At 62.5% G+C, this 27,671-nt stretch overlaps 1 protein-coding gene across 2 annotated transcripts in view; it reads left to right on the top strand.

Annotated features, from left to right (window-relative positions):
* Window positions 1-4,907: 4,907 nt before the first annotated feature.
* Window positions 4,908-27,671, top strand: part of PFKL (phosphofructokinase, liver type) — a 33,442-nt gene continuing 10,678 nt past the window's right edge. Inside the window, exons 1-21 of one of the 2 annotated variants that reach the window (XM_028504835.2) lie at window positions 4,908-5,087; window positions 9,225-9,298; window positions 14,013-14,090; window positions 15,446-15,635; window positions 16,322-16,487; window positions 16,964-17,008; window positions 17,230-17,338; window positions 17,578-17,673; window positions 18,293-18,385; window positions 20,239-20,364; window positions 21,379-21,443; window positions 21,943-22,006; window positions 23,360-23,506; window positions 23,827-23,897; window positions 24,404-24,491; window positions 25,145-25,297; window positions 25,706-25,870; window positions 26,182-26,243; window positions 26,483-26,594; window positions 27,206-27,305; window positions 27,394-27,499. In XM_028504835.2, the coding sequence (XP_028360636.1) occupies window positions 5,003-5,087; window positions 9,225-9,298; window positions 14,013-14,090; window positions 15,446-15,635; window positions 16,322-16,487; window positions 16,964-17,008; window positions 17,230-17,338; window positions 17,578-17,673; window positions 18,293-18,385; window positions 20,239-20,364; window positions 21,379-21,443; window positions 21,943-22,006; window positions 23,360-23,506; window positions 23,827-23,897; window positions 24,404-24,491; window positions 25,145-25,297; window positions 25,706-25,870; window positions 26,182-26,243; window positions 26,483-26,594; window positions 27,206-27,305; window positions 27,394-27,499 (2,195 nt within the window). In that variant the 5' untranslated portion in view covers window positions 4,908-5,002. The remainder of the gene's footprint in view (window positions 5,088-9,224; window positions 9,299-14,012; window positions 14,091-15,445; window positions 15,636-16,321; window positions 16,488-16,963; window positions 17,009-17,229; window positions 17,339-17,577; window positions 17,674-18,292; window positions 18,386-20,238; window positions 20,365-21,378; window positions 21,444-21,942; window positions 22,007-23,359; window positions 23,507-23,826; window positions 23,898-24,403; window positions 24,492-25,144; window positions 25,298-25,705; window positions 25,871-26,181; window positions 26,244-26,482; window positions 26,595-27,205; window positions 27,306-27,393; window positions 27,500-27,671) is intronic. The other variant, XR_004901225.1, reaches the window with a different exon arrangement.

Consider the following 27,671-nt stretch of genomic DNA (forward strand, 5'->3'; position numbering starts at 1 on the left):
GACAGAATGGCAGCTGTGCCCTGGCCTCAGGTGGGTTCCCACCTGCTGGCCACGGCCTCCCTCCATCCTGTCGGGGCACGGTCCCCTTTGTGACCAACTGTCCACTTCCGTGGAGTTACTTGTCCACTGTCCATCTCCCAGCCAAACCCTGTTGCCAGGGGCAGGTCTGTGTTGTGGATGGGGCAGAGCCCAGGCCGGCCAGAGCCAGGCTCAGGGTGGATACTTCTGGAATAAGTGCATAAGACCTTAAAATGAAGTAAATGTCCAGTAGTCAAGAACATTTTGAGAAACAATGTTATAGCCACAGACTGGGGTATTAGCCAAATAATAAGAGTAATAGGCATGCCCTGGCTGGGTGGCTCAGTTGGTTGGAGCATTGTCCTATACACCAAAAGGCTGTGGGTTCAATCCCTGGTTGGGTCACACACGAGAGGCAACCGATCGATGTGTCTCTCTCACATTGATCTTCCTCTCTCTCTTTGCCCCTTCCTCTCTCTCTAAAAATCAATAAACATGTCCTCAGGTGAGGATTAAAAAAAAGGAATGACAAACACAAGCCTGGTGGATGAACATAGATTAGCATTACATTATATCTTTATTTAAATATATAATATCTAGGTATACCTACATAGTGTGTGTGTATGTATACATATAAATATATGCAGAGAGATGGATATAGTTAATCTGTTACCTATGTATGTATAAAGAAAAAGTGTGTATTTGTATATATTTATATGTACATACATAGAGAAACAGAGAGATGTATATACTTAGTCTATCTACTTATTTGTAGAGAAAAGGTGTGTGTATATATATTTAGAGACTAAATACAGGATTGGGCAAAAGTAGGTTTACACTTGTGAGTATGCAAAACACAGAGTTTATCTTGTATTACTACTTATTAATTGTTGTATTATTTTGCATATGAACAACTGCAAACCTGCTTTTGTCCCATGCTGTATAAGGAGAGAAGGGAGAATATGTATGGAGAGAGAATACGTGGTCTGTCCAGAAAAAGTCCAGCCGTTATTAATATAATGAGAACACGACAAATATAATTTGCACGAGACCGATGTAACCTGGCGGCCAAGGGGAGCGGACTGGCATGCACATGTGTGAACAATGACAACTTCACTGTACTAGTCAGCGGGAGATGGTACACATGTCGAGTGAGCATGTGCACTGTGTGGCCGTCACATTTGAAATGACTGAGAGAGTAGAACAATGAACCTGCATCAAATTTTGTGTTATGCTTGAACATTCTTCCTCAGAAACTACTCGGATGATTGAGAAGGCCACAGCCGTGGGCAACTGGTGCTCAGCAACTTCATCACGACAATATGCCCGCTCATGCATCACATCTTGTCCAGGGGTTTTTGGCAAAACATCAAATCACCCAGGTGTCTTAGCCCCCCTACAGCCCAGATTTGGTGCCCTGCGACTTCTGGCTTTTCCCCAAACTAAAATCACCTTTGAAAGGGAAGAGATTTCAGATAGTTGAAGAGATTCAAGAAATACAACAGGGCAGCTGATGGTGACTGGGAGAACTGTGTGAGGTCCCAAGGTGACAACTTTGAAGGGGACTGGGGCATCATTGTCCTGTGTACAATGTTTCCTGTATCTTGTATCTTCTTCAGTAAATGTCTCCATTTTTCATATTACATGGCTGTATGCCTTCTGGACAGACCTCGTATATGTATGTGTACATAGAAATGTGTGTATATGAGTACATATACATGTGAGTGTGTGTGTATATATGCAGAGAGGGAGAAATACTGGGAGAAAACACAACACAGACAGTTGTATTACAGCAGGGGGTTATAGAGGGTTTTTCCTTGTAAGTTGTGATGAATGCTGCATTCTGACTGATTTCTGAACAGCTGCACAGGCGTGACTTGCGAAAGACAAATCCACTTCAGGCTGACAGTCAGCTGCCAGCCGGTGAACCGGCTGTGAGCTCCCTAGGCTGGGTTGAGTGCCTGGCGCGTCCCAAGCCCAGGTCTACCAGTCCCAACAACCCTGTGCATGAATAGATGAGTGAGTGAATGAATGAGCATCACTTCGTTCTTCGTTCTCCCACGGGCTCAAGTGCATCCTGGGGGAAGCCAGCTGCCACGTTGTGAGGATGCTCAAGCAACCCAGCAGCCCTGAGGCCACACATGGAGGGGCGGAGGCCTCCACCAACAGCCGCATGGGGGCGCCATCCCAGACGCACCTCCTCCAGCCTTCAGGTGACGCAGCCCAGCCAGGGTGGTGGCTGCAGCCTCTCGAGAGATCCCTAACCACAACAGCCCAGTGGAGCCACTCCCAAGCCCCGGCCCTCAGAAACCATGAGATAATAGCTACTTGTTGCCGCTTCCGGCCACTAAGCTTTGGGGTCCTTTCTTACACAGCAGCAGGTATCCAGCGCTGCTAGTTCCCAGGGAAATGGGCCAGCCTGCGGCCCATCTCCTCCGGGAGCCTCCATCCAGCAGGGGCTCTGGTGGCCTTCCCTGGCCTGGCGACATTGCATTTGCCCCTTAGCTTTTCACCGTGAAACCGTATGTCTTTAAAAACATGCATGAGCACACCTACAGATGTGAGAAAACTAGAAGAAAAGCCAGGAAGTGATGCTCAGACATGCCAGCACACTGGCCGCCCCGGAGGTGGCGCACGGTTCCGTGCGCGTGCGCGTTACCCTGGGCTCTGTGCGTGCTCCTCCAGGTCCTCGCATTTCATTTCCCCGGGAACCGAGAGCTCGCCGTTCCGGCCCCACCCCTGCCCTCGGCGATCCCGTGCCTCCATGGCTGCCAAACACTTCGCAAAATGGAATATTGTTTTTTTTTTTTAAATAAAAATCTAAAACATTTTTTCTCTTGGCCTCTTTATTTAGTATTATTATTGTTTAGGACGAGAACACTTCCCGGAAGATCTGCCCCCGTTGAGAGGTGGACATGCGCGCTGCAGCATCACCAACCACGCAGGCTCCGCGCCGGTCGGCAGAGCCCCGGGACCTTCTGGACCTGAAAGCCTGTCCCCTTCCACTAATACCGCCCATCACCCCCTCCCCCAGAGTGGGATATTTTAAAGTAAACTTTCTGTTAGAACATAATGCACAAGGAAAAATGCACAAATCATAGATGATCGGCTTGCTAAATTTTCATAAGCAAACACACTTGTGTCACCACTCAGCCCAGAACAGTACCCCCTAGCGGTTGTCTGGCCTCTCCGACGCAGGCCCTAGGTCAGCGCTGCCTGGGATGGACGCCTTCCCTTGCAGCCCTGGATCCGGTCGCAAGTGTCAGATAGGGCAGGGGTCTCCAGGTCTGGGCGGTTCTTAATGTTATTTCTGGATAAATGGCGAAACACAGCATCGTGTTCTGCAGACGCAGCGGTAGACAGGAAGAGCTCACAGGCACTCAACTGGGTGACGGGAGCCGACTGCAAAGAAGAAATCAACATATAATCGACCAACCAAAGAGGGTGTGTAAGTGATGGCTTGGCCTCCCTTTGAGGCAGCAGAGCTTTGGGATATGAACCGCTGTCTCCTTTCTTCCTGCAAGAACGGTAAATAAAACCACCTAGTGACAACATGCCTCGTTTTTGAAGAGAGCACCCAAGTGAAAACGCTTTGAGTTCAGTACCAGGGGGAACGCTTCCACCAGCTACCAGGCTCTCTAATAAGGGCTGGGACAAAGTCTCTTCTGCTGATCACACTGAGTCCCTACTGGGTAGGGCTCCAGGTCACCACCAGAGCCAATAAGCAGAGATTGGGATTGAATTTTTTGTCTTTTTTTTTTAAGTGGGGTGGGTGGGTGGGTGGTGGTGGTGGTGGTGGTGGTTGGTGGTTGGTGGTGGGACTGAATTTTTATGGGTGCTTTATTCAGGTGGCCAGCAAACTGAGAAGACAGTGGGTGGTTTCATTTCAAGCCAACCTTGTTTATAAGGAGGAACGAGTGTAGTTCAGAGATTTGAGACTCAGGAGAAAGGTTAATCAGATAGAAGCTGCAGGGAAAGCTGCAGTTTCCCTGGCATCCTTTCATCTGTGGACGGGTGGTACTTTATCTGTGCTCTGGGTGATTCATTCTTTATCTGTGTCCTGGGAGGGCGGTATCTCTCCCCGGAGCACGAGGGCTCAGACACCGTGCCTGGGGCACAAAGGTCGAAGCCTGTGGTCTCCTGGACGGGGAGTGGGTCATATCTTCAGTTCCCGAAACAGTAGCTTTTTCTATTTGCTCGTTACTAAGCGTATTATCACCTAAAACTAAAGTTTTCCAGCTCTCGAGCTCCCCCATCAGCTGGACCCTCTGACCGTCCAAGGTAGAGGCCACTGTCCGGACCCAGGTCCCCACCCCTCTACGATGCCTGGTATGCCAGAGCTTTCCAAGGGCGAAGCGCCTATTCACTGAAGTAACGAATGAATGCGGCTGCGCTTGGTCTTAATCCCACTGGACATTGTAACTGGCGGCCCCTCTCCGCGGCCCCTCAGCTATGGCTGGAAACCTGTCACTGCGAGAGAGCTGCTTGCAGCCATGAACTTCCTAAGAAAAAAAAGTCAAAATAGGCCTGGGCCTACAATGACAACTCCTGCACGTTCCTTTTGCAAAGGTCTGTGTCTGCGTGGCCAGCCTCTGGTCTGGCCACACTAAGGGCAAGCCTTTCCTAACGCCTTGAAAAACTCCGCTAGGTTGGGTTAACAACACCCGGACCATTACAGAACGGACCCTCAATAAACGGACGCCTTTGTTGAACAGGTTTAAACACTCGAAACAGTTTGCCAAGTTCTGCCAAGGTCGCAGATCCCCACTCGTGGTGGTGCTGGCCACCCCGGGACCCTGGGGATAGCTGCGAGCACTTTCCGAGCGGTGGCGCTGAACCCCCGTCGGTCGGTCGTCCCACTGGCGTGGGCAGCGGTGACCTCACACGAGGATGAGGGCGGGGCCGGGGCCGGGGCGGGGCGAAGGCGGGACCCAGGAGAGCGTGCAGCGCGAGCAGATAGCAAGTCGCCAGACTCGGCGCCACCATGGCCACGGTGGACCTGGAGAAGCTGCGGATGTGCGGGGCCGGCAAGGCCATAGGCGTGCTGACCAGCGGCGGTGACGCTCAAGGTGGGCGGGGCGCGGGGGCCTGTATGGCAGGCGGGCGGGGGGCGTCCACCTGTCTCCCCGCCACTCAGCGCGCGCGCGCGCCTGCCACCGTGGGCCAGGACCTGGGCTCCGCGACTTCCTTTCTCCGGGGTCAGCGACTTCCCTTGTCTGATGCCTCCAGTCCCCCTCCTGTCCCTAACGCTCCTCATAGGTTCCCCTACCCTCCCCGCCGCGCCAGACCGCCCCGCGTACGTGCCGCACGCCACGGCTTCCGCGCCCCGCCCTCGCGCGCCCGCGGAGGTGTGTCTGGGCTCCGGCTGTGGCCCGGGGATACTGCCCGCGGGGCAGGCGCAGGGGCTGGCTGCGGTCTCCCCTCCCTGCCGGGAAGCTCCCCACCCCGCTTCCCGGAGGCAAGTGTCTGGAGACCTGTTTCCTGAAGGCCGTGCTGAGCTGGTCCGGTTCCGGAATTCCATGAGAGCCAGGCTTTTCCTGGTTGTGAAATGAGACCTGGGGACACTTGAGTCCTGCAGCCACCGCCTCCGGGGCGCCTCTGTCGCCTGCATCCCTCCAGTCCTCTCCCCTTTAACCTGGCTGGCGGGGAGGGGGTGGGGGGAGAGGTAGCATACCTACCCAGAACAGCCCCTGAGTCTCGTTTTGAGGCCAGTGAGGAAGGGGGTACCTGGGGGAGGTGGCTTGGGGCTTGCAAGTTCCCTTTAGCTCAGACCTGTTCTCACTCCCCTGTTCAGGGAAAGCCTGTCAGGGTCCTGCAGTCCAGGCCTCTGGGCGGGGGGAGGAGCAGGAGCCCTGCCTGGGGGCCGGGGCTATCCCAGCGGCGCCCCCACCTGGCAGCCCAGTCTGGTCCTGACCGCTGTTTTTCAGCACCTCTGACCTGGGCTGGCCAGCTCAGTACCTGTGGTGCTGGGCCAGGTGGCTGTACCCTGAACCCCAGGAGAGACCTTGAGTGGACCAGGAAGAAGGGCTGGAAGGGAAGGAGCCAGCACCCTCAAGCCGCACAGCTGGGCTTGGTCCGCCTCCCTCCAGATCAGAGTGTGGACATCCCCACCCCCACCCCCACCCTGCCCCCACCTCAGGGACTCCCCATTCCCCCATTCTCAGAGGTGGAAAGAGGCTTTTGCAAGCCAGGGAAGGAAGGAAGAATTGGCCTCTGCCTGTGTCCCCAACTGCAAGGGGCCCTCCCGAGGATTCAGGCTGAACCCTTAGCGCCTGGCCTGGCTGGCAGTCAGTGTGCCCTCCTGCACCCCCACAGCCCCTGGCGGCCAGCGCCCTGGCTGCCTGTCCCTGTCTGCCCCATGGCCAGGGGGCCTGGGCTGGGGTGAGCGGGCTCCGAGGGTAGCCTTGGGGGGAATGTGTCCTCCTGTGAGATTAGACTTCCAGAGAGGACACACCCTGGGAGAGCCGGACCCACCTCGCCAGACAGGCCCAGAGGGGCCCGTGAGGCCCCGACTCCCACGGGTGGTGTGGGTAGAGTGGTCTCCACCCCACGCCGCTGCCTGCACGGTGGAGGCAACCACACCCCGGGGGGTTGGAAGGGCACTGCGTGCATTTAGGTCAGGGTGCAAAGTTGGTCTGAGTCGTGGCCCTGGTGCCTCTCACAGAACAGGCCGCGCTTCCTGGACGCGGCTGGAGTGTGGCCGTCCACACACCCTCTGGCTGACCTTCATGCCTTTCTCTGAAGTGTCGCCGCTCCCCCAGAGTGCTGGCAGCCTCCACGCCTCTCCTGTGTGCAAGCGTGCGACCTCCCACCCACAGACATGGGGGCAAGCCGTGGTTTCTGGTTGGAGCCACACTGGGCAGGACCGAGCAAACTCCCCCAGCCTAGGGCTCTGCCGATGCCATGACACAGACGCAGGGCCAGCGGGTTCAGTGGCAGAACATAGCCTTTCTGGTGTGTAAGTTCTGGACCCAGGCCGCAGGTCCACCCCCACCCGGCTCCTGTTGCTGCCTCTGCAATCCGGCTCCAGACTCGGGAGCTCGGGCTGTCTCGGGGCTTGCCCCACGGCTTCCATGGAAAGGCTGACCTCATGGAGACCTGGTGGTGCCCCCTGCGCCCTCCTGGGGCTGCCTGCCTGGGTCCTGCATGCGCCCTCGAACATCTGTCCTCCTTTGTCCTGCGAGTGCTCTCCCTGGTTGGCGCTGGGCTGACAGCAGCGGGACGAACAGGGGACACCCTGGTGGGCACTTGCCCCCCTCCCCGCATGCTAGTCTGCTGCTGTCGGAATGTGCGCACCAGCCAACCTCACGGAGCAGAGGGCCAGACCCAGGTCCCGGTTGGCCCAGCCCTGACCAGCCCTGTGACCTGACCCCAGCACTTCCTTCCCCTGGGCCTCAGTTTCCCCTTTTGTAAACAGAGGGGGAGGAGGCAAGACAGGCCACCTGGCAGGTTCCTTCTAGTCAGCCTGGAAGCGGTGTTCTCTGCCAGCTCGAGGGCCTTACTGACCGCAGGAAGGGTCGATAAGTCGAGGGACGGCAGTTGTTTGAGGATGTCAGGGGACCTTGTACAGAAGAAACGGGAGACGGGTCAAGTGGCCCATCCCGCCCACCACCCCACCCCACCCCACGGCCACCGCCTGTGCAGGGCCCCCGCCCGCCCCTAAAGAACAGGCAGGGCCAGCCTGGTCCTGTCCATCACTAGGACACTGATGTCGGGTATCTGCAGGTGAGGGTTGAGCTTCCCGACTCCCCTCCGCATCTCGTGTGTCCCAGCCAGGCCGTGTCTCCATGTCACCTGTTACTGGAGCGTCCTGCTGAGCCCGGTGTCATTTCACCGTCACCGTCTTGTACATTTTGTTTTCCTGGGAGCTGCCTGTATAAAGTCCCAGACACGCTGACCTCAGTCACTCGGGCAGCACGGTGGGTTTCCTCCGGCAGGAAGTCATGGGACTCGCCGCCCCCCGGTCCTCTCGGAGGGGCGAGGGTCTCGTGCTCCCTTGGCTGGTGCAGCAGCTGCTCTTCTGCCCGCTCTGCCCACGGGCCCGGGGACTATTCTGAGGAAGAAAAGCAGATGAAAGGGCTGCTGTCTCCATGGCATCCGGTTCCGGTGGGGGCGTTCTTCTCCAAAGGGCTGAGGACGGTGCTCCACTCCTGGGGTGGCTGGAGTCCGCCAGGCTGGCTAGTAAGGTGGCCTGGCTCTCAGGCTGGCCCGTGCAGCAGCTGGCCGAGGCAGGGGTGGGTGACCGGAGAGGCGTCTGGATGGGACCGCGGGCTTGAGTCCCTGGCCATTGCCCTTCCACCCCCGTCCACTCTCCTCCCCCTGTTCTCAGCTGCTGGCCTCCTTCCTGCCTGCCCATGGTGGGGCCTGGACCGTGAGACTGCGGTGGGCCCAGAGTGGCCTTGCCAGCGAGGGTTGCTGGGGAGGCAGATACCCCAGAGTGGATCTCCTGCTACCACGTCGGTGCCCACTGTGGGGTTGATGCTGTCCCATCTTCCTCAGCGCCCCCCACCCCACCTGTGAAGGCAGGGCAGGCAGGGCAGCTGGCGGCCCGTGGGCCCCCCACCACGGGCGGCAACTTTCGAGCTTCCGATCTGGGCTCTTGGGGCATCCCCGCTGTCTTGGGGGGAGGTGGGGTGCTCTCCGGGCTTCTGCCCCCATGGGCAGCCTCTGCTACCCTACTTCCACACGCTGGAGGGACACGAGCCATTCATGACTTATTTAGAAAGGGGGTTCTCCGGTTTCAGACCTGTGGGGAGGCTGCAAGTGTGGCCCCTGCACGGTCCCTGCCCTGATGCCCGGGCACCCCACGCCAGGAGCCCCGGGTGCTGCATGTTGAGCAGCCAGAGCCTCGGCTGCAGGTGGGGACGGGGCGGCTCGCTGTGCCCGAGGAGGGGTTGGGGTGCCCTCCGCTGCTGGGGCTCTGGCAGGTCCCTACCGTCCCCCGGGGCCTGGGCTTCTCGCCTGTGGATGGGGTAAAGGTCGAGAGTCCTGACACTGAAGCCTCCACGTGGACCACACGGGATGCGAGGGACCCCGGCACCGCGGTGCTCCCGCAGAATGCCTGAGCAACGGGCACTGCCCGTCTCCGCGAGTGCACTCAGGGGGCTGGGCACCCCCACTCCGGGCTCTGCACCCCCCAAGGAGGCTGCCCTAGGGTCCCGACACCCGTGCATCTCTGCTGACGGTGTGGCCTGATCTCCTGGCAGGTATGAACGCCGCCGTCAGGGCTGTGACGCGAATGGGCATCTACGTGGGAGCCAAGGTCTTCCTCATCTATGAGGTAGGGCCGGGCGGGGTCCAGGCCCCACGCCGGTGGGCTCCTCCGTGTGCTCAGCAGGGCATCACGGGGGACCGAGGGGCCACACCTGCCTCGTCCCACGGTGGTCACTGGTGTTTCAACTCGAGGCTTTGGCCCAGAGGGAGGGGTGGGTGACTGCTCCGGGGTGTGGGTGAGGACCCTTTCCCCCAGCCTGGGTCCTTGTGGGGTGGGCCACATCCCTGGGGAGGCAGGAATGCATAAGCTGCTGTCTTCCTTCTCGGAGGCCTCGGACCTCAGCCCCCACCTGTCGCCCCTGCCCTCCTGCACACCCTCACACACACACAGCTTGTTCAAATCCTCCAGGTGACAGCAGCAAACAGTCTGCTTTGGACCAAGTGGTGGAGTATTGTTCGCTTTCGTCCTAGCCAAACTGGTGCCCCCTGGGCCTCATCCCCCACCTAAATCCCCATGTCACATTTGGGGCTCACACACACACACGGCGGAATTTCTCCATTGCCTCGTGGTTTCCTGGAGGCACTAGATTATTTTGTTTTCATTTTCTTAGGCAAGAAGTAGCAAAGCCCGGCCTCTCTGCTCTCCCCGTGCCTCCCTCCTCACCCTGTGGGCTGTCCCTGCCCCCGCCCCTGGCCCCACGGTGGACCAGCCACACCCAGCCGTGGCTGCAGGAATAAATAAGCAGCGGTTTGCAGGCGCCTCTCTGCTGCAGGGCTCTGCCCCCCCGCCATGAGGCTGGGGCCCTGCAAAGCCCCAGCTTGTCTTTGGGGAGCAGGTCTTCTTAGATTCTCAGCTGCTGGATGGGGGGGGCCCATACCCTGACAATGGTCTAGAGTCTTCTGGAGGACAGGGGACATTCCCCAGGGAGTGGCCTAGGTTTGGTGGCCTCCAGGCAGGGAGGGGTGGGCCCAAGCCCTGCCTGAGGTTGTCCCCCTGTGACGGGTGCATCCCTTCCCCTCCTGGACCCTCCGTTTCTTCTTCTAGTAAGTGGGGATACCGACTCCTTCTGTGTGGGGAGATTAGGGCCCAGAAGCAAATGCGAGCTTGTGAGTTAAAGCTCTCTCCGCGGCCAACACCGAGAAGGGCTCAGTGAGCGGGAACGGCCTTCATTCGCCCAGGAGCCGAAACTGGACCCGTGGGCTCGGGGTCCACGCAGAGTCGCTGCCAGTGACGCGCGTGGCCTGCAGCCAGTTCTGGGGCTGCCGGGGCCTGCCCTGGGTGGGGGCAGGGAGGGGAGGTGGGGAGGGTTGCGGTGACACATAGTGGACTGAGGTGTGCAGACACATTCTAGAAGGTTCCAAGCCTAGGAGAGGGGGGTTGTATCTGTGAGGTTTTTCTTAAAATGGTGTTTTCTTTTTCAGTTACAGCTGACATACAATAGTATGTTAGTGTCAGGTATATAATCCAGTGACTAGATGTTTATATGACTTATAAAGTGATCGCCCTTACAAAGCCAGTGCCCACTTGACACCGTACATAGTTATTACAATGCTGTTGTCCACTGGGCCCGCCCCTGGACGGTGTTGCTTCTGGAGGTGGGTGGTTGGCGCTTTGATGTGGCCCGAGGCTGTCCACTGCGGGCGCTGGCTCTGGGGCCTCCTGGGGGGTGCAGACCTGGTCAGTTGCTGCCTGTGTCCTGCCTGGAGACCCCCCGTAGGAGCTCCAAAGCGACCTGCAGGTGGCTGCTACTTGTGCTGGGCATGGAGGGGCCTGAGAGAGGCCCAGCCGGGAACCAAGGCCGGCTGCTGCTCGTGCCGGGCCTGGGGCCGCTTAGCAAGAGCTACGGGGCACGCCGAGGCCGGATATTGCCTGCCTAAGAGGTTTTAGGAAAGTCTGCGGCGTGAACCCAGGCGGGTCATATGTATGGAAAAGTCACTGGAAATGGCTTGAGTGGGCCCAAAAGTTGGGTGGGAGGGGTCTCAGGGAATCACCGGGGTGGGTGGGGCAAACAGCGTGAACCAGGTTGATGGAGGTTCAGCTACGGTGCCCGCCTGCCCGCTTGGTGGGACTGGGGACGCCCTGCAAAGGGACAATGGCCTCTGCCAGCACTTCTGTCTGGGAGGAAGCTGCCCCTTCCGCCCTCACCCTGATGCCAGACAGTCCAGTTCCTCCCCGACTGTCGCTGGCACCTCTCAAGCTGCTGGCCCAGTGCTGGAGCTCAGGGGGAGTGAGTCCGAGTCAGTCCGTGCGGGGACCCCTGAGAGGAGCTGCCTGGGACTCCAGAAGCCCTCCTACCTAACCACAGGCCCCACCGGTTTCCACAGCCAGAGTCACGGGGACTCCTCTTCCTGGCACTGGGCCCCTGGGCAGGGGGCCGGTGTGGGGCTGGGACCCCTCCCTCCTCGGGGGACCTCCCCCGCCGAGACACCCCTCCTGGTTTTTAACCGCCACACAAGGGGTGGGGCCGTCTGGGCCTGCCTGCTTCTTTCCACCCTGAGTTACAGGCCTGTGTTCAGCAAGGTCTCGGGCGGTTCTGAGTGATGGTGGTCCTGCCGTTTACTTGTAATTCTGATGTGGTTGTGGGCGGCGGTGAGGGCCGAGTTACCCACACTGCCATCTTGCCTGTAGGCTGTAATCTCCGTTCCCTGTGTTCTGAATTCAGCAGAAATGGCATGTTGGAACTTACAAGGCTAGACCAAAAAAAGTCTAAAGCCGTCTGTCTCCCAAGTCCCTCAGTGGAGGTTTTGGAGGGGGTGGCAGCTGCCATACGAGAAATCCCACCGCCTCGAGGCTGCCGTGATATGAGGGCAGCCAGAGCTGCCGCTCGGAGAGGTCCGCTCAGCTCCCAGTGGCTCCAGCCAGCGTAGCCCAGGCACGTGATCACGGAGAGGAGAAGCCCCGTGATCAGCCAGCCGTCTGCAGGCTGCAGGACCAGGAACGCTGGTGGTGTGAGTCCCGTTCCCTGTCCGGTCCTGAAGGCCTGAGAGCCAGCAGCACCAGTGTCCCAGGGCAGGAGGGGGTGGGGTCTCGGCCCCAACAGAGCTGTGTCCTGAGACTGTGATTGGAGCCGGTGCGCCGGGGGGCGGGCAGGGCCCAGGCTGGCTCTGTGCCTGGGCTGTGTGCCCAGTCCTGGGTTTTACAGGACTCAGATCTGCCTGTCGGTGGAGTCGCTTGCTCCGGGCAGTGCCTGCTCTGGATTTTTGGGTAATTTTCCTGTTTTTCTGTGCAGGGGTGGCAGTGGCAGGGCTGGCTTGTGTCCTTGTGGTCAAATTCCTGGCCAGAGAGTAGGGGAGGGAAAGAGGCAGGGAAGGGAAGGACATAGCCCGGCCTAAGCCATAGAAGGTAGCTTGGTGGTCCCCAGATGGGGGGTCTCACTCCTCCTGTGGCCCTGGGGACCTTCCTCTAGTGTTCCTGCTTGCCAACTCGGGCTGGGCTGTAGGCCCCGAGGTGGAGAAACACTGCACCCTTCCGCGTGTAGTGCCCCACCTCCACTCCTGCGGGTGGGGGCATTTGCCCCACCCCCCTCCATGGCCTGTGGCCCGGGACCCTACAGACCTGGGGGACAGAACAACAAGGCTGGAATGGCCAAAGGGGGGAGGCAGAGAGGGAGTAGATGCCCAGAGCTAAGCTGGGTTCCAGCGCCAAGCAGGAGCGGTGGCTCATCCATTATTTCACTGGAGGGGCTGGAGGGACTGCCTGGAGGCGGTGGCCCTGCTTATCTTAGCTCAGTGGTGCCACGTCTTTTCACCATTTATAAAATGCATCCGTCCTCTCTCCAGACTGTGTTAAGAACTCCTGATAAGAAAGGAGTAGCCACACACTAGAGGTCATGGACAGGACACCTGACCAGGCACTTCTCACAGAGCTGGTCCAGATGGCCAGTGGCTTATGGCATAGACACACAGCATGTGGTCACCAGGGAAACTGACGCACTGCTGCCCGCAGGGACCCACATGCAGCCGCCGGGACGAAGACTCGCACGCCCGGTGCTGTGGGGGGAGCACCCGGAAGCCTGGCTGCATGGCTGGTGGGTGAGGAGGCCAGCAAAGCCCGTGGGTGCCCGTGGGTGCCCGTGAGCTGCCGGTGGCAGGGCACGTGCCCCGCTCTCAGGAGCCCTTGTGCTGGGGACGCATGTGTCCTCAGCATCCTTATTTCTAACTGTCTCACACTGGAGACCTCCACGTGTCCACCATGGGTGCACGGGTCATGATGCTGGGGCGTGCCCGGCGGTCGGGGGGACAGCAGCGGGCTCAGACACAGCTGTGCGCGGCGATGTGGGGCTGAGGGAAACCCAGACACGGGGAGCAGACGCTGCTATCGTTTCTGTATCTAATCCAGGCCCTTAGGGGGCAGGACCATGGGTTCCTCTTGGAGCGAGGGTCCCGGAAGGGCGGAGGTCTGCTGGGTGCTGGGCCGCTGGGTGCTGGGCATGGTGACCTGGGTGTGGCTCGAGAACCCTCACCTAGCGGGCCACCTGTGACAGGAGTGAGTTCCTTGTGAGGTGCACTGTGTGAAACGCCCTCGCGGGCCCTGCAGGGGCATTCCGGAGGCCCATCTGGGTGCCCTGGCCTCACCCCAGACAGCCAGCCCCTGACCACTGGCCAAACCCGGCTTCATCATCCAGGGCCCTGGGGTGGCAGGGGTGGGCCCGGTGGTCAGGACCACAGGCCTGCTTCCTGCCAGATGGGGCTTTGGCCAGGTTCCCGGTCCCCTGCTCGCACGTGAGGGGTTGTCCGGCTGCTGCGGGCGCCTGTCTCATGCCTGCGCTCCCCGGTTTCAGGGCTACGAGGGCCTCGTGGAGGGAGGCGAGAACATCAAGCCAGCCAACTGGCTCAGCGTCTCCAACATCATCCAGCTGGTAAGGCCCGCGTGAGCCCTTCGTGTCTGTGAGCACGAGGGTGCACCCCCAGAGACACAGATAAAGACACGTGGAGACATGCGGACACACGGGTGCATGCACGGGAGCGCCCCCGTCCTGCCCGGGCTCAGCTCCAGGCTGGCGGTGCCACGGGGCTGCCACGGGTCAAGGAGTCGCAGGGGCCCTGACACATCTCCACTGCAACAGCTCGCCCTCCATTGCAGCTAAGGGTGTGGGGAGGGGAGGACATGGCATAGCATCGGAGTGGCCTCTGCACCTGGCCTCCTAGTGACCAAGGCCAAGGTTTCCCTCCAGCTTACTGAGGGTGGTGGGCAGGCACCTTGCTGGGCCAGGACTCAGGAGGTGGCTTTTGAACCATGTCTCCGTGGGGAGACCCTCATCCTCCCACAGAGCTGGGACAGTGGTACAGGCACTTGTCACCTGTTTATCCCAGGCCACCAGGTGACACCTGGCTCATTCAAGGGGCCGGTCATCAATCACGAGGCACAAATGGGTCGGTGGGAGCAGCAGACAGACAGGCCTGGACCCCAGCGCCCGGCCAACCCCGAGGGGGCCACCCACCACTCCTGCCCAGAGCAGATGGCAGTGATGGGCTGTGCTCTCTTGGCACCTGGGGACAAGCGGGTTTGCTCCCCTGGCCCTGGCTGGTCCCCAAACAAGCAGGGGGCAGGACATCCAGGGACAGCTTCAAGGTGCCATGGGGCAGAGGAGGGAGGGTTTGGGCTCTGTCTCCAGGGTGACGCCACTGGGCCAACCCATTTACGTCTGGGGCCAGCCCAGAGTGTCCCAGGAGGGGCATGGCGGGCGGGGAAGGGGTGGGGCGTGGGGCTCTTTGTTCTGGTGCTTGGGCAGGCAGGTGTGTGAGGGCAGGCAGGTGTGTGGGGGCAGGCAGGTGTGTGTGGGGGCTCCCTGGTGGAGCCCGGCTGAAGCTGAGCGGGTGGCCGTCACGTGAACGCTGGCCCGTCCCCTTGGAGCTCAGAGTTCTCCCACGTTGTTGCCTGGCTCGTGCACACACGTGTGTGCCCTCAACTGTGTGTGTGTGTGTGTCCACACCCATGCGGCCCCTCAGTTTTCAGAGCCTGCTCACTTGGTTCCCTTGTTTGAACTTCCCAGTCCTGACAGGTGGATACTCTCCTCATCATCCATCTGAGGAGGAAGGCCCAGGGGGTGGGGGCTCCTGCCTGGGCTTCTCCAGGAGGCCTTGGACTCCGCCCCCTCAGTTCTGTGGGGTCCACCAGTCCCCCCCCCCCGCAGCCCAGTACCAGGTCCCTGCAGTGTCCTCTCAGGGCCCCCCCGCTGCCCTGTCGGCCACGGCTGCTGTCCCCCCTGCACAGGGCGGCACCATCATTGGCAGCGCACGCTGCAAGGCCTTCACCACGCGGGAGGGGCGCCTGGCGGCGGCCTACAACCTGGTGCACCGCGGCATCACCAACCTGTGCGTCATCGGTGGAGACGGCAGCCTCACAGGAGCCAACATCTTCCGCAGCGAGTGGGGCAGCTTACTGGAGGAGCTGGTGAAGGAAGGTGGGGTCGGGGCCAGGACCTGCCTGGGGGGGCGGGGGTTGCACAGAGGCTACTGCACCTGCCTAGCCGTTGCTGGACCATGGGCGCAGGCAGGGTGAGGGGAGGCGGGTGAGAGTCGTGGGCCTGGCCCAGCCGAGGTCAGGACGACGACCCTGGGCGGCTGCAGAAGCCCTCGGCTGGGTTCGGCCGGTCGATCCGGAGTCCCTGGAGCCCAGCATCTGGGACTGCCAGGCCTGGTGGGCGGCCGTCACAGGCTGACTCACCCCACGCTGTGTGGGCCAGTCTTGTCTGTAATTGATTCCCGGGCGTGGGCTGCAGACTGTCATCGTTTGCAGAAGTGTAACAGTTAACATTCGGTAACACCTAGTCACAAAGTTGCCAGTCGGGGAGCGACCTCTTGAAATTCAGTCTCTGCCACTTGTGCGGGGGCCTGGGAATGAGGGCCACGGTCACTCTCTAGGGCGGCCCTGCAGGTCTCCTGCTCGGGGTGAGGCGTCTGTACTCAGCATTAGGGGTTCAGCAACCTCCTCCCCTCTTGGGAGTCCTGTGGCAGGACCGGGGTAGGGGGAAGCTGGGCCTGGGGACCTTCCCGGGCCACACTGCCACGTGGGCAGGGGGAGAGGTGGGGTCTCTTGCCCCGAGCTGTGGCCAGTGGGCCTCAGCCGGCCCCCACTGCTGCTTCCCAGGCAAGATCTCAGAGAGCACGGCTCAGACCTACTCGCACCTGAACATCGCTGGGCTGGTGGGCTCCATCGACAACGACTTCTGCGGCACCGACATGACCATCGGCACGGACTCGGCCCTGCACCGCATCATGGAGGTCATTGACGCCATCACCACCACCGCCCAGAGGTGAGAGAGGCCCCCGGGCTGCGCCGGCCCAGGCCGGCCTCCAGGCGAGCAAGCGGGGGACCTGTCCTCCTGGCCAGGGGTGAGGCTGCCACTCCGCAGGGCCAGCAGGGGCCCTGGGGTGCTGGTGCATCCCTTGGGGGGGGTCTTTGGACTGCTGCTAGCCAGCGATGGCCAGTCCCGGGCAGGTAATGGCCTTCAGCCCCAGCGGCAGAGGTCAGTGAAGGCTGGCCAGGCACCCAAGGCCCCATGTGGCTTGGCTGCTTGGCTGCCCTGGAAATAAGAAGGGCTGTCTGTCTGTCTGCTGCCTCCGTGCTCGCTGTGCCACCCAGGCACTCCCGAGGCAGCGCTGGCCGTGGGTGGTGTGGCTCAGCCCCTGTGGCTCGAGGGCGGCTGTTTCTGCCAGCCTGCCAGGCCGGGCGGGGAGCCCAGCTCACGGAGGCTCACCACGGACGCCTCTGTCCTGTTCCTGTCCACAGCCACCAGAGGACCTTCGTGCTGGAGGTGATGGGGCGGCACTGCGGGTAAGGGGGCTGCCCTGGTCGCCGGGAGGTGCGGGGGCAGCCGGGAGCAGGAGCCGGGCGTGGCACCTCCATGGCACCTGGCCCAGGGCAGGGGCTCGTGTGAGAGTCCACCTCTGGGGCCGGTTGCAGGGAGGACAAAGGCAGTGAGACCCAGGTGACACAGGTCTGGGGTCCGGGCTGCTGGGTCCAGCCCCGAGCAGGTGGCCTTCCCGCTCCTCCAGGTACCTGGCCCTGGTGTCCGCCCTGGCCTCGGGGGCCGACTGGCTGTTCATCCCTGAGGCGCCCCCCGAGGACGGCTGGGAGAACTTCATGTGCGAGAGGCTCGGCGAGGTGAGTGCGGAGGGTCTTCTCACCTGTGGCCATTTGCCTCGCCCGCCCCTGGCTGGAGGGCCCCATTCCCAGGCCTGCAGCAAAGTGGCGCCCCCACCCCTCCCTGCTCCCAGGAGGGCCACGGGGTCCCTGCAGGCCCCTCCTTCCATGGCCTGTGGGCCTCAGGAAGGGCCGGTGGGTGGCGGCTGTGTTGGGGCAGGTGACCGAGGTCGCTGAGCCCGGGGACATCTCTGACCCAGACCCGCAGCCGAGGGTCCAGGCTGAACATCATCATCATCGCTGAGGGCGCCATCGACCGCAACGGAAAGCCCATCTCATCGCACTACGTGAAGGATGTGAGCGGAGGGGCCCCCGGAGCCGCCCGGGGGGTGTGGGTGGCACAGAGGCGGGGCCTGGAGGGTTGGGCCCCTTTATCTTCAGCCCCCAAGCGCTCTCCCTGGGGCTCTTTCCCCAGGCACAGGAGGCTGGGGGGGGGGGGGGGGGCGGGGCTCCCTTGGTAACAGCCCAGTGGGGGGTGCCCGGGGCTGTCCCAGACGTCCTGCCCCAAAGGCCAGGGCTTCCCCCGACACCCGGTGGGAGTCCTCCACCCACTGGTTTCCAGTCTGCATTCCAAGCGTGTTCCTGCAGGGCCAGGCCCGCCTGGGACCCCCCATCCACACACCCACCCGGAAAAACACAGGCAAACATGCCCCTGTGCACCCACTCACTCACTCACATGGAAATGCACACATGGACACGCACACCCACGCACACAGAAACACATCCACACACTTACACACTGCAGACCTGAACCCTGGGCCAGCTCTCTAGGGACCCTGGGACACTGACACCCTGGGATCTCTCAGGCCTAGCAGGGAAAGGGGTGAAGGCCAGGGTTTGGGGCCTGTGTGGGGGGGTGGGACAGTGGGGGTAGGCAGCGAACCTAAAACCCCCTCACTCTCTCCCGATGAGCAGCTGGTGGTGCAGAGGCTGGGCTTTGACACGCGTGTGACTGTGCTGGGCCACGTGCAGAGGGGAGGGACCCCCTCGGCGTTCGACCGCATCCTGGTAGGTGGGGTGTTGCTCTGGTCCCCGGTGCATGTGTGTGTATGTGTGGGGGGGCTTGGGGTGTGTGCGTGGGTGGCGCGTGAGCCTCTCTTCACTGTGCCTGTGCTCACGGGTGAGACCAAGGTAGGCCCCTCCATTGCTCTGCGGGGGTGGGAAACGCAGACCTGGGGACCTGTGCCCCTGCCCCTGCCCCATGAGTCAGCAGCTTCTGATCCCCCGATGGTGGCCGAGGCAGATGCTGGGAAGGAGGGCGGGGCGAGCAGCGGCAAGGCCTGCAGCTCAGCCTTTCTGGGGTCCGATGCTTGGTGGTTCTGAGTGCGGCCCATAGCTGAGGCCGCCCCAGTTCTTACCCCTGGGGGAGCCAGGCGCTGGGGAGGGGGTGTGCTGGGTTCTGGCCTGAGTGTGCCATTCTCATCCTGATGACTGCTGGGTCCCACCTCGTCCTCTGCAAAGTGGGAACCAGGTTGCAGACAAATGAAGACAGGGTCTCAGGCCAGGGAGGCCCCATGGGTGGTGAAGTGCCTGCGTGTGAGGGCTGGTCACCCCAGGGTGGGGGATGGATGCTCCTGGGCCGCCATGCTGGTGTGAGGCCAGATGACCTGCTCGGACCCTCAGTGAGCTGCAGCTGCCGTACTGCACCAAGCCTTTCCCAGGAGGCAGTGCATGGTCTCCCCAGTCCCCACAGAGCGGTGCGACCCTGGCCTCACAGAGTGGCTGTGCCGACCTGGCCGGGTACCTCTGCACCCTTCATGAGGCCTTGGGCGCACTTGGGACAGCCTCCTGATGGCCCTGGGACCTCAGGGCCGGGCACCGGCCCTCCACCGAGCCTGGGCAGTAGAAATGGGCCACAGTGGGCCTGGGGTCTCCCCGGCTTGTGGGAGAGCCAGCTGGCCTGCCGGTTCATGGGTGCTGGGGGAAGACAGGAGATGCCTGCACTGGAGACACAGGACAGTGTGTTGCTCACAGCAGGGGCAGCAGCATTTTGTCTGGTCCCCGAGCCCCGCCCCCACAGGGTGGCACCTGCACAGGCAGTGTGTCGGGTTACAGGGAAGAAGCCGGAGCTCAGGGAGCCCCAGGCATCCCTGATGAGCCACCAGCTCGCGCTCCTGAGGGGGACTGGAGCCTTCTTCTGTGGCTGTTACGGAAACAAACCTGACCAGCTGGTGCCTGGCTCCCGGAGGGGCAGGAGGCAACAGAGGCCCGGGGCTCGGTCTGCAAATGCCACAGGAGCAGGGACCCGCCCGCCACACCTCGCTGAGCCCAGCGCAGCGACTGCTCGCCTTGCTGCCTCGCACGCCTGTCTGTCCCCGTCGGCTGTGCCAGGACCTGCACTGGGGTGCAGGGAGGGTGGTCCCTAGATGTTTCAGCTGGCCTGCCCCGCCAGCCACGTCCCCCAGTGGCACACATGCCAGGGGAGCCCCGATATAACGGAGCCCCAGTCGAGAACCCGTGTCCTGGGGGAGAGAACCCTGGAAACCCCGTTCCAGTCCTGGCCCTTCCTGTAGGGCTGAGTGACCAGGGGCCCGTTGAGCGACTGTGGTCCTGGGGTGCGGGGCCACGCCGCCTTGGTAGAGCTGTGGGGGACCCCGTGAAGCGGTGCTGGGTGCGCTGTTGTGAATGTGGCGTGTTAAGTTGCTGTTTCTGTCGCATTTGCTCTAGAAGCTTTGACCAGTATGTGTGGGGGGAGCTCTGAAAGTTGAGGGTTTTTCACACGGCGTGGGTGCTGGCTCAGTGTGGCCCCCAGAGCAGAGAAGGGCCAAGTGTGTGTGTGCCCATGTGTGCACACGTGTGTCTGTGTGTCTGTGCATGCCCACGGAGGGGTGGCACCTGAGCCCTGCACCTCCCCCGCTCAGAGCAGCAAGATGGGCATGGAGGCGGTGATGGCGCTGATGGAGGCCACGCCCGACACGCCGGCCTGCGTGGTCAGCCTGTCGGGGAACCAGTCCGTGCGGCTGCCCCTCATGGAGTGCGTGCAGGTGGTGAGTATGCAGCGCCCCCTGCCCTCAGAACCCCTGTCCTCCAGGCCCCTCAGGGCTCCCGGCAGGCTGCCTGCGCAGGCCCCGCCCCCAGCCTCACCTTCTCTGCGGGCTCTCTGGTGTGTGTGTGTGTGTGTGTGTGTGAGAGAGAGAGAGAGAGAGAGAGAGACAGACAGACAGACAGACAGACAGAGAGAGAGAGTGAGAGAGAGAGAGTGAGTCCTGTCTGGGTGTGTGCTGCCCCTGCCCCCTAAGCAGGCCTCAGAGTATCAGAAGCCAGCAGTCCTGGGAGGGGAATGAGCAAGTCCGCAAGGTGGGAGGAGCCCTGCGAGAGTGGGAGGGGCCCTGCAAGAGGCGGGGCTGAGCTGTCACTCAGCTTCCCTGAGCCAGTGGCCATGGATCTACCTTGCAAATTGGGTGGTGGTCAGGGGCGTTTGGGGCAAAGATGGGAAGGAGGAGGAGGAGGAGTGGGTGGCTGGAGCCACTGGGTGAATTCCAGTAGACCTCGAGAGGGACATTTGATGTGGCCGGAGAAGGGGCCTCCAGAAAGAGGGGTGGAAAGGGAGCGCAGAGAGGCTGAGAGGCTGGGCGTGGTGGGGCCACTGGCCCTGGCCCTGCAGGTTGGAGGGACCCTGCAGCTGAGGGTGGGAGGGTGGGCAGGCGGAAATGGGAGACTGGGCCTCCCTGGTGCTTCCCTTGGAAGAACCTCCTGCCGTGACTTCCACCAGCCCTGCTTCTGGGCAGGCTGAGCGCTGGCTGTGGGTCTGGGGGCCAGATGGGCCTCACCCTCTATTCCCAGGACCCTGGTGGGGCCCCCAGAGGCTGAGACGGAGCCAGGGTGGCTGGGAAGGACCCTGTGACCAGGCCAGGTGGGGTGCGCCCAGCCCCGGCCAGCTCTCTCGATTGCTGGCCTTGGCAAGGACCGCTGCTGGGCAGGTCTGGGGCGGGCCCACTGAGTCTGGTGGCTGCTGTGCACACTCCTGGCCTCCCCCAGCCCGTGCTTTCCCCTCCTTTAAGACCAAGGAGGTGCAGAAGGCCATGGATGAGAAGAGGTTCGACGAGGCCATCCAGCTCCGTGGCAGGTGAGGGCCTGTGGGCAGGGTCCACGGCAGACTCCTGGCAGCTCGTACATGGCCGTGCCCCCGCACACAGGACATGCATAGCTGTTGAGGGGGCCTCTGAACCTCTCTGGAGACCCTTCCTTCCACGCATGTGTGGCTTAGCAGTCTGCAGTTAGGAAGGGGGCCTCAGTGGTGCCCGCGGAGGAAAGCAAACTGGCTGTGGGGCGGCGGGTGGATGGGAGCTGCCCACCCCGGGCAGGCTGGACTCTGGGACTGGCTTAGCCGAGAGGGGTGCTGGGATCGCGTGTCCTGCAGGGTCTTCCACCCCCTAGCGACGGCACCCAGCCTGTGGGGGGGACAGCAAAAGAGAGGATGGGGCTCCTTCGTGGCCGAGCAACGGGCCAGGTTCTGTTCTCTCCTGTGTGGCTGTGGGCCGTGGGACTGGGCTGTGGCCGTGGGTGGGGTTGGGGAGAGGACCGTGGGTGTGGGCTGCACGATGCCCGACCGGCTTTCCTTCCAGGAGCTTTGAGAACAACTGGAACATTTACAAGCTGCTCGCGCACCAGAAGATCTCCAAAGAGAAGGTGAGGCGGTGTAGGTGGCAGAGCCCGTGGGTCAGGGTCGGCCTGTGGGGTCTGCCAGCTGCGGCCCGCCCAGGGGGCTGGGGGCTCCTCGCCGGCCCAGCTAGGCCAGGTCCCTCCCTCCTGTGGGGCCTGGGCTGTGAGCTGGGAGGGCCAGGCCTGGCCTCTGCTGGACCGGCAGCTGCCAAACAGCCAGTGTCCCGGCCTGGAGATTATGTCGGCCGCTCGCTTGTCAGACAGTTATATTAAACCAGGCCCACAGAGTTAGCTCAGGAGAGAAGGCATCCGACATTTACAAGCCATTCCAGGAGAGCTAAACGCCTGGGGAAACGGCCTCTTTTCAAGAGGAGAATGATGGCAGGATTTGTTTCTGAAGTCCTGGGGGACAAGGAGAGGGCTCCATCGCGCCAGGGTTGGCCGGTGGGTGCTGGAGCTGCCGCCCCCCGGAGCTGCCGTCACAGGGGTGGCCGCTGGGGGAGTGGAAGCCACCTCGTGGCAGAGCCTGCGGGGTTGGTAAATGATTGATGTGGCCTTTGTCACTGACATTGTCACCACTTTGAGGAGACCTCTGCAGTGTGTCTCTAGCCTGGGGGTGCTCATCACCTTATCCATGTCACCGTCCATGGTCCGGCCCCCCTTTTAGTCCAGGAGCTAATGAGGGACGGGCGGCAGCCCCCTCCATCTGCCCCCACCCGACACACAGCAGAGTGGTCTGCACGTCCCCTCCCAGAACTGGCTGGGGCGGAACCGCCTCTGGGCAGCCGGGGGTGTCACCAGGACCTGCTGCCCGGCGGAGCCCCTGGGTATGTGTGGCCACAGAGGCCGGGTTTGTACGTAGGTGAGATGGATGTGAAATAACCTGTCAGGAATGCCTTACACGTTGATTGCAGGTGGAGGTGATACTATTTTGGTTACACCAGGTGAAATGAACCACAGTAGTATCATCTGCTTGCTTGTACTTAACGTGGATCCTGAAAACTTACAATGGCGGTGGTCCCCTGTCTCTCTGTGCTTCTGCACCACCAACCAAGGACTTGGGGGCGCTGGATGCTGACCCCCGAGTGTGGGGTGAGTGCTGAGGCTGCTGGGCAGGCGTGGACTCTGGCCGGAACTGCCCTGCAGCCACCGCACGGGTGCTAGGCCAGTAGGGACCACACCCTGCTAACGCCCGTGGCCAGCCCCCTGCAGTTTGTGAGCATTTGCACTTCCCCAGAAGCTTGCGGCATCCTGAGGACAGATACTTGTCGCTCCTCTGTGGTCAGGTGGCGCAAGAAGCTGCCTCCCGTTGACCTCGGTCTGGTCAGCGGTCCCTCCCCACCCCCATGCTCATGCTCTTGTCCCGTCCCCTTCTCTAAGACCCCGTTCTCCCTGGCCATCCTGAACGTGGGGGCCCCGGCAGCCGGCATGAACGCGGCCGTGCGCTCGGCGGTGCGCTCCGGCATCTCCCAGGGCCACCGGGTGTACGTGGTGCACGACGGCTTTGAAGGCCTGGCCAAGGGTCAGGTAGGTGCGCAGTGGCAGGACCTGCGGGCTGTCCGCTGACTTCCTGCCCACCACCCTCCCACCACCCAGCTTGCTCACAGGCAAACCAGGGACTGGAATGGGCCAGTGGAAATGAGGGAATGGCCAGTTCGGGGTCCACGAAGGAAACGGATCAGAGGATGGGGGAGAGGGGTTAGCTCCTGGGGTGGGGGCATGGGTCCACATTAGCCACCCGGCCCAGGCACCTGGGACACGCTCCCTCTGAGCACAGGCCCGCCGCCTGAGGAGGAGTCAGCCAGCACCTTGGCCTGTGCCCCTGAAGCTGTGCCTCCCTCCCGCAGGTGCAGGAAGTGGGCTGGCACGACGTGGCCGGCTGGCTGGGGCGTGGAGGCTCCATGCTGGGGACCAAGAGGTGAGCCGCTGGCCGCTGGGAGACCCAGGGTGCACGCTCAGTGGGGAGGGGGGTGCACAGGGAAACCCATCCTGGGCTCTGGGCTAGGCCCCCCTTCCAGCTGGTGACCAGAGTGGGCTACAGACCCCCCCTGCCTGGGGCTTCCTGGCTGCGGGCTCACCTGGGGTCACCTGTGTAAGCAGAGGCTGCTAGGCTGCCCCGTGCCTGCAGAGAGCGCACACAGGCCCCAGGGGCGAGGGGCTCCTCCATCCCCTGGCAAGTGCCCCGCAGGGGCACTGAGTGGGTGCCAGGCTGCCCTCTCCCCGGCGGGCCCCACGGCACTCAGGCACTGAGCCTCTGCTTCTGCCTCTGCCCAGGAATTGTGTGCACCCTGCCCCCACCCGGGGCCCGCACTCTCCTGCGGTCAGGTGCAGGCCAGAGGCAGGTCGGGTGCAGGTTGTGTGTGTCCTGCCAGCCCGGTGGCCTCTGCAGATGCCACGTGTCCACCTCACTGTCTCCCCCTGCAGGACGCTGCCCAAGGGCTACATAGAGAAGATCGTGGAAAACATCCGCACGCACAACATCCACGCCCTGCTGGTCATCGGAGGCTTCGAGGTGAGGCCGCCGCAGGGGATGGGGCCTGGGGAGGGGGCCTGAGAGCACCTCCCTCTGTCTGGGGTGCCGGGGTGCTGGGGCAGCCCTTCCAGAGACCCCGTGTGCAGGCCGGTTGTTGCCAGGGTCCAAGGAAAGTGGCGCTGGGGTCTGGGGGGTTTTACCTTCTCCTCCCAAGGCTTCACAGCTCGGACTACAGCCTACAGTCCGGGTGCCGGCGGGAGGTGGGGGCAGGAGCGGGGGCGGCTCTGGCCGAGGGACAGGGAGCAGTGCCCCGTCTGGTCCCTGCGGAGGGGGTGGGGCACTCTGGGCAGGGGTCCTGAGCAGCCTCGCTCCTGCCTGTGTGGCTGCCTCGCACGCAGTGTGGCTCTCAGGTGGATTTGAGCCACCGTGTGACTGTGGTGTCCTAGTCAGCCCTAGTGACGGGCGGGCAGCCGTCCTTGCTCTCCCTTGGAGGAGCCCTAACCCCCGCCAACTGAAGGGAGTGGACAGGGGTCAGGGCAGCACCTGTGGGCCTCCTTCCTGTCCTCCCTAAACCTCACCTTCCTTGGCCAAAGGGGCTGCGGAGCTCCCGGGGGTGGGGGTCCTGCCTGCCCCACCCCCGCCCGGCCCACCCTGGCCCAGCCTCTCGGGTCCTGAGCGCCCACCCCCCACAGGCCTACGAGGGGGTGCTGCAGCTGGTGGAGGCCCGCGGCTGCTACGAGGAGCTGTGCATCGTCATGTGCGTCATCCCCGCCACCATCAGCAACAACGTGCCGGGCACGGACTTCAGCCTGGGCTGCGACACCGCGGTCAATGCCGCCATGGAGGTAGGGCCTCGCTCCAGGTGCAGACGCCACCCACCCACCCGCCCACCTACTTGAGTCCCCTTTTCTCAGTTCGGAGTGAGGAGCATTATTACCTCTCACGTCACCATTGGCATCTGACCCCTGGTGTACCAGGGCCTGCACTGGCAGCAGGACCCTCCCCCTGTGTAGATCAGGGAGACCTCCACAGTGATGTCCTTGGTCCGTACCCAGTAGATGCCGGTGACACCCCTGTTGTCCTCTGGGGGCAGAATCGCCCCGGCCGAGGGCAACTAACTGCAGGGCCTGTGGTGAGCCCACGGCCTCCTCCTGATCCTTGGTCAGCTTTGGAGGGAAACCGGGTCGCTGCATGCAGCATGGTGGGTCCCCGGGGCCCGCCGGGGAGGACCCTGACCACCCCCGGCCCCCCAGAGCTGTGACCGCATCAAGCAGTCGGCCTCGGGGACCAAGCGCCGGGTGTTCATCGTGGAGACCATGGGGGGTTACTGCGGCTACCTGGCCACCGTGACCGGCATCGCTGTGGGGGCGGACGCCGCCTACATCTTCGAGGACCCCTTTAACATCCAAGACTTAAAGGTGAGCTGGGCTCTCGGCCTTCTCCTGCTTCGGGGCTGAGTGGGTCCCTTCCTAAGACGTACGTAGGAGGCTGGGCCTGGCCGAGGAGCTGCATCCCACTGCCTGTGGGGACTCTGGCCTGTGAGCTACCTCGAGGTGCCCTCCTGCCACCTGCAGCCTGATACACCCCCCATCATCACCCCTGGGTCACACTGGCTCCACCTGCCGGGTGGTCTGGAATGTTCCTTCCCAGGCCGCCTGCCTCCTGGCTGTGGTGGGGCGGTGCTGGCTGCTGTCCCGGCCCTGGCTCACTGGGTCCCTGGCTCCTGCAGGCCAACGTGGAGCACATGACGGAGAAGATGAAGACGGAGATCCAGAGGGGCCTGGTGCTCCGGTGAGGCTGCCGGTGGGCCTGGGCCGGGAGGAGGGTCTGCCCAGGCTGTGGCGGGGGCTTCCAGACCCTCGGCTGTGGGTCAGGACAAGGTGGAGGGGGCCTTGGGGAGGGGAGGGGAGGGGCGGGGTGGGCGGAGTCGCCATTCCCCAGAGGCCTGTGGCCTGGCCCAGCAGGCTCCCTGTCAGGGAGGCCTGGGCGGGCTCCCACTTATAACTCAGGTCCCCTGTCCCTCTCCCCAGAAATGAGAAGTGCCACGATCACTACACCACGGAGTTTCTGTACAACCTCTACTCCTCCGAGGGGAAGGGCATTTTCGACTGCAGGACCAATGTCCTGGGCCACCTGCAGCAGGTACGGCGTGGGGGAGCGTGGCCCCTGCCTGCATCTGCACGTGGGCCGAGGGGCCCAACAGGACGCAGCAGGACGAGGACCTCCTGCATGCGCAGCTTCGTGGGTCCCAGGTGCAGGTCGTTGCCTGCTCCTCCCTCCCAGCCGGGAGCGAAGCGCCTATCATCCCGTCCCTCAGGCAGGGACACCTCGCTCTGTCTGCTGAGGCCTCGTCGCTGGCCAGGAAGGGCTGGGCCAGGCCCCCTGTTGTCACCTGTACCTGCCACCTCCCCTCCCTGTCTCAGCCTCCCAGTGGCCCTGCAAGGAGCTAGAGTTGTGGGGTTTCCCGGCCCCGCATGAGGACTGTGTGCACCCCAAGGGCTCCCCTCCCCTGGCACCCCATTCCGTGACTAGTCCGCCCACTGCCTGCCCTCTGGTACAGTGGCGTTCGGGCCAGATCTGGGGTGGAGAGGAGCTGGGCTGCCACAGGCAGAGGGGACGGGGTGTCAGAAACTGCCTGGAGGGCTCACCGGAGACCAGAGCAGGGCCAAGGTTTGGGATTTGTGGGGACAGGGCCTGCCTCGGCCGGTCCCCGCCCTGCAGGCTGGACCCTGGTCTCACCCGCTGTGTTCCAGGGCGGGGCGCCAACCCCATTTGACCGGAACTACGGGACCAAGCTCGGGGTGAAGGCCTTGCTCTGGGTGTCCGAGAAGCTTCGGGGCGTCTACCGCAACGGTACGTTGTGGGGGGGAGGTGGCTCATCTTGTCCTCGCCCCCTGCCCCGGCCCCGGGGGCGGGGCTGAGCGCATGCCTCTGTCCACAGGGCGGGTGTTTGCCAATGCCCCTGACTCGGCCTGTGTCATCGGCCTTCAGAAGAAGTCAGTGGCCTTTAGCCCTGTCACCGAGCTCAAGAAGGACACTGATTTTGAGTGAGTCCCTCCCACGTGAGGGTGGCCAGCAAGTGCGCTGGGATGGGAAGGGGTGAGCCAGGCCAGCTGGGCTGTCATGTCTGAGTGCACACACTCCCCGCTCTGTCCCTGGTGGGGGTCCTGAGTCCATCCTGGGTGCATACCCCAGAGGGCCAGGGACCCCTGACACCAC

This window comes from Phyllostomus discolor, chromosome 2 (genome assembly GCF_004126475.2).
Source record: "Phyllostomus discolor isolate MPI-MPIP mPhyDis1 chromosome 2, mPhyDis1.pri.v3, whole genome shotgun sequence".
NCBI lineage: Eukaryota > Metazoa > Chordata > Mammalia > Chiroptera > Phyllostomidae > Phyllostomus > Phyllostomus discolor.